We start from the raw sequence: 8707 nt of genomic DNA, 5'->3' as shown, positions 1-8707 counted from the left end.
TATTGCTGGAAACTTGACGAAAATAATTAGTGTCATATGAGAAAAATTTAAGTTACTCTTAATGGTTATCAAGAATTTTTATCAATAATTTTTTTAGTATTTCAAATACAAAATAGATTGAAATTGTATTTGAAATACAAAATACAAAATACTTTTATGTGTTCCGCTGAAATACAAAATACAAAATACAAATTGTATTTCAAATACTGTATTTCAAATACAAGTATTTGAAATATGCCCAGCCTTGATTATATATCCATACAGCTATTCGGATTTATTTGGATTGACAACGATATAGATTAGAATGTAATGATTTCAGATTGGAAATAATCCGCAAAAGTAATATTAAAACCAATTATAATTCGTTCAGAATTAAAACCGATTACTTTTTAATCCGGACGCGGATTGAACTGATTAAAACGGATTACGTTTTAATCGATTTTAATCGAACATTTTTAGCAGGGCAGTCACCGCGGGCGCAACTGGAGGATGGCTCACCACACCAACCACAGTGCAGGCCCGCGATAAGACTGCCACGAAGAGCGTCGCGCCACCACAAAAAGCAGTAGCAACCCGGAAATCTGGGATCAGGACAGCCGTTGCTACAGGAAAGCCGCCGAGGACAGCTGTTGCTACAATTAAATGTCGCGTGTTGTCGGAAGAGATCGTGCGGTTGCCCGACAGGTCATCAGCTGCGGCAAGCTCGGCGCGTGCTCCCTCCCGCTCCCCGCCAAACACATCACTGGCGACGGGGAGCTCAGCTTTACAGCACATAGCACCCAGAAAGTGTGGGGAGGAAGCAGTGAAGAAGTCCGCGAAATCCACCACCAGTACGAGGCAGGCGGTCGGCCGCAAAGAGCAGAAGCAGTGATACGGCCAGACCGGGACGCGTCCCCCCGCATCCCACCTCCGACATAATAAATCTGTCGTCCGGGGATAAGGGTTCGTCAAATACGTCTGGCGGTGCGGGGCGGGCAGTCAATATCAGGAGGCAGTCGGCCGACAAAACCACCTCGCCAACTACCATCCTGGCGGAGGGCACGAAAAGGAGCCGGCCGGCCAACGTCCCGGTCGTGAACAGTCCGCTGCGGAAGTCGAGCAACGCGGCGTCGTGGATCATGAGGGGCAGAACGCTGCAAAAGACATCACTGTGTGATGACAGAAGTGAGTCAACCATAAGGCCCCCCAGCTTGCCGCTGACCACCGGGGGCACTTCAACGGGGGACCCACGCGAGACACTATCATCAGTTTCGCTACGTCGCTACCGGCAACACTAACGACCTGCACTGTGACGATATCAGTGTGCGGAGTTCCAGTGATGTTCACTGGCTCCCGCCAACCGGTGAGGCACTGTCCACCGTGCCTCCCACCTCTTCCAGCCATTGGAGAGGCGTCACCGTGCGCGTCGGCTACATCACCACTACCAGTGATCGGCGGCTTCAAGAGGACGCCCCCGCTACCATGTCAATTAAAGCCAACACTACCGGAGCCTGAGCGGGGGCAGGAGCAGCGGCAGCTACAAGACGCGACGCAGCCATCACTACCACCTGGCAGCGAGAGGAACGAGGATGCGTCGTGGAGAGTGCACCTAACGAGAAGAGCAGGGAAACGCCGATCGCAAGATTCCTCGTTCAACTCCAAGCCCTTGCCGATTACGCGATTGTGTACACTCCGCCGCCTCGGTCGCCTGGTTGTCGGGAGTTCACCCGACGCCTGCGCCTGCTACAAGGCAGCAAAGGCATAACCGGGTGACTATCCGCGACGAGCTGATCGCCTGGGCGAGGGACATCGAGACGTTTGCTGATTTGGAGGAATTCGCCCTTCGGTATCGGCGTTCTTCGGGGAGGACGCAGGAGGTGCAGCACCCGAGACAGTCCGGTTCGGTTACGGAACGCAGGGAGGGGTGGAGTTCACCCGGGGAGAGAAGGCGCCAGTGAGCCGGGGCCAGCACTGGCTGGTCCTGGAGCGTCTTTGGGAGAAGGACGCGGGGACTGGGCGCAAGAGGCCAAGCGCTTACAGGCGTTATACAGAGCGAATCGCCGCAAAGCAGTGCGAGAGGTGCTCTAGGAGCCCGCCGAACTATGCCAGGTGCCTAGGCAGCACGTTCAGGAGTACTTCGAGTAACTGTACAGCGGCGGGGAGAATCTGGCTGGCGTTGGCGCGGAAGCCGAGCGCGCTGACCCTCCGAGTGCGGATGAGGAGTCTCCGCTTCTGAATCCCTTTACAGAGCGAGAAGTGAACTTTCGGTTCCGGCGGATGACCAACTCACCGCCGAGTTCCGATGGCGTTACGTACCGTGACCTCCGTAGAGTGGATCCGGGCCACGCATCTCCTCACGGCGATATTTAACATCTGCCTTCGACTCGGAGTAGTCCCGGCGTCTTGGAAGACCTCTAACACCATATTGGTGTACAAGAAGGGTGATCGCGGGCAGTTGCAGAACTGGCATCCCTTCGCCTTGGAGGACACTATCCTCAAGCTCTTTGCCGCGCTCTTGGCCGACCGTTTGACCGACTTAGTTCGGCGCAGAAGGACTTCCTACGGGACGAAGAGTGTTATGAGCACAATTTCGTCCTTACACACGCACGGAGAACCTGCCGGCGGACGGTCGTGGCATGGCTGGATCTTTCCAACGCGTTTAGATCGATCCCGCATGCGACAATCCGCCGCGCCCTAAAAAGAGTGAAGGTATCAGGAAGAATTATAAAAATCTGGAACTTCATGTATGATGGTTGTACGACGCGGGTGCGAACCGCCGACGGCGTCACAGCGCCCATCCCCATTCGCTCGGGGGTCAGACAGGGTTGTCCGCTAAGACCGATTATTTTTAACCTCGCCATCAACTTAGTACGTGGTACGTGCTGCTGCCGACGGGTATATGCCCTACATGGCATGTTTGGTCATGTCTGGCTTATGTGAATGACATCGCACTGTTGTCAGAGACGTCGGAGATAATGGGGAGGCTGCTTCGAGCCGTGGAGACGGAAGCTGCATCGGTGGGGCTACGATCAACCCTGCCAAATGTATCATCCTGCACATCGGTGCCGAGCCTGGTGGCAGGGTCCTGCCGACGCCCTTTTAAAGCCAGAGCTTACAGATACGTCTTCTGAAAGAAAGTTATATGCACCTTGATGTTCCAACAGGATCCTCCGTTGACAAGATACCCTACAAAGCCGTCGGGGACATCGTCTTGGATTTCAACGCGATCGATAAGCCTACTTGCTCCGTGGCAGATAATAAAAACACTCGCCACTTTCATCCTGCCGCGATTAGACTTTCTGCTGCAGGGGGCCAGAGTTAGAAGGATCCTCTCAAAGCCGCTGATCTTAACATTCGGCGTACGGTGAAATCCTGGTTCAAGGCTCCCTCAGCGAGCAGGGGCGGAGGGTGTCTATATGCCCTTCAGATGGTGTGGATGTGGTCTCTTTCCGCTCGCCGACCTTGCCGACGTCCTGTCCGTCACGCACGTCTTCCGTATGCTAACAGTTGACGACGTGGCGGTCAGGCAGTTGGCGTGGGAATCGCTGAAAAGAGTGGTGGGACGCAGAATCGGACACCTCTTTAGTTGCGAGGATATCTTTTCTTTCCGGTTCGCTGGAAGAGAGGATAAAGGAGGGAGAGAAGGCTTCCCTTTGGTCTGGGGCAAGGAATGCCTCGCTCCGCCAGTCCGAGAGGTTGTCCTTGCAGTGGCGATGTGTTGAGACGGGGAAAATGATCGTGGAATACCGTAGTCCCAGAGGCGTGGCAGTTAAGATTCCGCCTGGTGCGCGTGTCTAGGTAGTGAATCGGTTGCGCTCAACTGTAACAGAACTGTTACGCACAGCGTGTGTTAGACAAACCCGATCAGGGGAAGGTCTTCGAGGTGTTGTCTCGATGCGGGGTGAGCAATCACTTTGTCTGTAGTGGCAACTTCACTCTTTTTGCCGACTGGCGCTTTATCCATCGTGTGCGTCTCGACGTGCTGCCCCTCAATGGCGCGCGCCGTTGGGGGGAGGAAGACAAACGCTGTCGTGCGGTAAGGTATTAGAGATCCTTCCCCACGTGCTCTGTCACTGCGGCGTCCATGCTGCCGCAATACAGTTAAGGCACGATGTTTCACCGGCTCTGGAAGGTTTGCCATCTCCCAGGGGAGGTTCAAATCAATCGGCAGGTTGAAGGCATGCAGGGGGAAACTTGGGGAGTTACGGCCTGATCTCGTGGTTAGGCATGAGCAATCTAAGAGTGTCGTCATATGTGACGTGACGGTGCCGTTTGAGAACCGTTGGGTGGCTTTCGAGGAGGCTAGGGCGAGGAAAAATGCCAAGTATTCGCCCTTAGCGAAGGAGCTCTAGCTTAAGGGGTATCGTGTGGTCGTGACGGCTTTCGTCGTGGGTGCTTTCGCTTCGGGATCCGAGGAACGAAGCGATGTTCGAGGCTATTACGGGTGGGCAGTCCATATGCATCTGTGATGCGCCGCCTAGTGGCCTTGGATACCATTGGCTGGTCCCGCGACATCTACGTGGAGCACATGTCCGGCATCCGACAGTACCGGGCTCTTTCCCGTCCCTCTGGGGATGGACTTGCGACGCCGCCCCGAGCTGTTTGCGACGCTGACTCTTCGAAGAGAGTGAATGACAGGATGCACGTCTCGATATCGGTAAAGTGAATGTCGCGTAAATTATTATATGTTTTGTCTTGACTTCCTCTTTTTAAACAAACAAGGAGGGAGCGGCCTTAGTCCATGTTGATCTGTGATATACCCATTTTAGCATGTAGTATTTAGTGTGATTAGTGGACAAGGCCCCTTCTTGCTAGTTTTAACTATTTATTTATTTATTCATTTTACTGATGTAATCATATTTGTATTAGCGTGGCTACTTATTCTTTTGTTTTTTCTTTTACTAATTTTTCTCTTTTATTATTTATTTTTCTTGTTTGTGAGGCCCTGACTGTCCGAGTGTGAGTGCCGAGATACACTATTGTATTTTACTCGAGTGTGCGTGTGCGCGTTCTACATCGTTCATTTTAATTACATATATTGTACTGCCGTGCGCGCGTTCCCGGGACTACTGACGAGCGCTTCTGTGATATTCCTGGGGGCGCCCACCTGTGATATGCATGTTCCTAACATGCGAGCTGGGGGGATGATGAAATGTGTGAGACTGAAAAGGCTGGGGGTGCGTCCTCCAGCCAACCTTAGATTTGATGCCCACAGCGAAGAGGAGCTATTGTCCTTCGCTATAGTATTTATTAATTATAATGATTGCGTAGGCGGAGGGTAGCGCCTCTCAGGCTTATTAGATTTAGTATCCAGAGCGGGAGGGGGCCTTGTTGTCCTCCCGCCATCCAAATATTTAAGTTGGCGCGCGGCCTAGCCGCCTTTATTTTGTATATATCCCAGGGGGCCTGTCCCCTGGGAAACATTAATTTTAAAATAAAAGGTGGTTAAATTTGCAGTAGTATCACTAGTATATCACTCATCCCAGTGATAGTGATGTGTATTAACTTTTAATAAAATGTGGATAAATCTGGAAATATAAAAGCCACTTTCTCCTTGCCATGCCAACTTCCGCCGCGCAGCAAGCGTTCTGTGTACATCTATCAAGTAATTGCTGGATAGTAAGCAAAATTACTTCTAGTGCGCACTAGTAGTTTACTTCTACGCGAGTTTTTTTTTAATTTATCACAATACTTTCCCAAAATACTCCGTATACATATATTAAATAAAAATAATATACTTATGTTTATCAAGTTTTATTTAAAGAATAATATTAAAATATCACATACGTACAGCTTCTTCCACATGTTGTAAATGCTCATTAGCTGTCAGATTGGATAAATCAAAATTCTTGGATATACTGATATATGATTCATAAGATTTTATTTTTTCTACTATATCCAGATTTATCAACCACATTGAAGGTACCACGCTACTAATATATAAAAATACAGATGGACAAAACCTGAAAATATAACAATTAAAACAATGATTAGGTTAATAATTAATAAACTCTTTAATATTACATTTGTTTCAAGTTGCATTAGTGATTAAAAATGGATCCAAAAATATCACTTTCTTTAAAACACTATAACTTTGTAAAAAAATTGTAGAAAAATGATCGACATATGGATTTGTTAAGAAATCAATGAGCTTGAAAACTTATAAATTTTTATGCCAGGCAGTTAATTTCCCTAAGCAATGTAATAGTTTAAAGAAAAATTTTTTCCTATTTTTCTAAGTCAGTCTTCAACATCCGCCATTTTATAAAGCATTTTTAGGAACTAAATTTTGATTTTCTTAGTTATCAAGGGGAATGTTCAAATTTTAATTAGAGATTAGGTTCATTTCGATACAATGATTTTTCATAGAGTTATCACTATTGAAAAATGTTAAGAACTAAAATTTAGTGACAGTGGTTTTTTTGCGGGTGAGTATATTTTAAATGTGAACAAACAAAACCTAAATTAAAACTACATTAACTAGCTTGTGATTGAAAAACAAATAAGAAATTTTAACTCACAATCAGTCGAAAAACGAACAAGATATGATGTGACATGAAATCACAAGATCATAATATTATAAAAATTTAATGTCAAATAAAACACACAAAACGTTTCGACTGCACAGAGTTTTCTTCAGTTAAAATAAATTAAACATTTAAATAAATGAATAAAGAAACAGAACCTAAATTCTGTCTGTGGCGGTCTGTTCGATCCCACATTTTCGGTGCGCTTTGACGCGCCATTTCGAAACACGACAAACTCCGTTTCTGCAGCAGTTTATGTTAAATTCGAAGTTAATCAGCGATTGTTTTCACGGCATACCGGATCCAGCTAATTGAAAATTAATTAAATTAACGCCGATAGAGGGATGATTTTCTCGCGTTTGAAAAACATCCAAGATGGGTATAAATAGACCGTCGAAACGAGCCGAGACAAACCACTTGCACATCGGCAAATTATTCCGTAACCATTTATCCTGGAGCTTTCTAGAGAGATTCCCTGGAGATTGATCCCGATCGACCTGCCACCAAGTCCTCCGAGGAATCAAGAGGTGCCGTGGAAAATCATCCCGCTGGATCTTCCTTCACCGGCGAGAACGAGGCCAACCATGTACAGGAGCTGCCTGCAACCAGGAGATCTTCGGATCGACGGATACTTCTTGCCGAATAGCAAAGCAGTCCAACGGTCAGCAGAGGAGTGCGGCAGCATGGAAGAAGACGATCGGTTCTGAGAGGCTCTACAAAACACCAAGATAACGCAGACGGAGGAAGCCTATCCAGAAGTAAGCAACAACAGCCTTCTTTTCACGGATAGAGTCCTTGGATTAAAGAGAATAACAAAAATCCTATCCACCGATCACCTGGCGAGAGAGGCTAATATAAAAGAAGAGACCAAACGGCTCTTTTCAGGGCCACACAGAAACTAACTTAAAAATTAAACGGCTTATCAGGCTAATTAAATTGTTCACAAAATATTGTAAAGATTTTTCATAAATCTAAATATTTTGATAAAAAATTGTGAGATTAATTTTCCACAAGTCAATTACTAATAATTAAAATTGGAAAGCCTAAAACAATGAACGCTGTATAAAATTGTATCACATAATACTTTCGCAATCATTAGTTCGCATACAATAGATCGGCGCGTGTTGTACCTTCACTAAGAATCATTTTTGATTTCGTGGATTGACTCGCTTGATCGTTATTGGTGATCCAAATTCAATTTATACGTTGTGACGATGCGCCCCCGCCTTGCCACTAGGATCAGGGCCGACCATCCGCCTTTTGGCGCTTGCCACAATTTCGACTAATTAGAAGAGCACGCGCTCCGAGCGTGCTCCTCACTAGCGAACCCCTCTCCGTGCCCCACGCCAAAGCCTATCGGCGGGGATATATAAGCCGGAGCTACGAAGTGATAGACAGACATCCTGTTCCGAACACGTTCCTGCCGAGACCGTTCCTAAGCATCACTCCTGGAGAGAGAGTCGAGCCGCTGACTTCTTCGCACTCGCCAGACCGGATCGCCGGTCGAACAGACAGCACGCATCCTCGCCCCAGTGGAACGGGTCGCCGTTCACTCTCAGGACCGGGTCGCCGGTCGGCCGGAACCTGTCCTGCCTTTAGTCCAGCTGTGCCTGGGCTCCGCTGGCACCGCCAGCGAACTCCGTAATCCGTATACTCACCGAAGGGCTTTGCGACTTCTCCGACTGTGCATGACCTGCGACTTCCGCGCCGATTCTCGTCCGACCGGCGATCTCTGCATGCGCCGATTTCTGCTGGCTTCTCCGTATCGATCGAACCGACAAGTACCGCACCGCACCGCTACCCGTACATGCACTACTCTAGCCTTCGGTTAGTAAGCCTTGTAAATATTGTACGAGTATATATGTGTTAATCAAATACTATCTTTTGTTAACCATTGAATAAATGTTTATGTCAAACCAATTGGTGTCTCACGCTTTCTTGCGAAAACAAAGGCTCCGGCAAGCATAATCGAGCGGCAAGAAAAGCGTACTGTCAAAACGTTAAGTGATCTTGTTCTTGTAATTACGTGTATCTTTTACAGTGACCGATATATCGAAAAACAGCTATTAACCGAGAGCTGTTTATCGTCTGTAAGTGTTCGAAATTGCTGTAAATATTGATAATGTAACTATTAAGCTGATATTAATGCTGTAGTAGAAAATTCGTATTACTCACAAAAATTATCGGCTAATTTGATGATG

General features: G+C 47.5%; 1 protein-coding gene across 1 annotated transcript in view; it reads right to left on the bottom strand.

Annotated features, from left to right (window-relative positions):
* LOC105448077 (transmembrane protein 26-like) overlaps positions 1-8244 on the bottom strand; it is a 53878-nt gene extending 45634 nt beyond the window's left edge. The window contains exons 1-2 of the mRNA XM_011686440.1: positions 8165-8244; positions 5771-5942 (exon numbers count right to left, since the gene is read on the bottom strand). Coding sequence (XP_011684742.1) covers positions 5771-5942; positions 8165-8244 — 252 coding nt within the window. The remainder of the gene's footprint in view (positions 1-5770; positions 5943-8164) is intronic.
* Between the last annotated feature and the right edge of the window lie 463 nt (positions 8245-8707).

Source organism: Wasmannia auropunctata, unplaced genomic scaffold (genome assembly GCF_000956235.1).
Source record: "Wasmannia auropunctata unplaced genomic scaffold, wasmannia.A_1.0 LD336090.1, whole genome shotgun sequence".
NCBI classification, from domain to species: Eukaryota; Metazoa; Arthropoda; class Insecta; order Hymenoptera; family Formicidae; genus Wasmannia; species Wasmannia auropunctata.
Note: the sequence above shows the minus strand (reverse complement) of the source record. Positions and strands in the feature narration are given on the sequence as shown.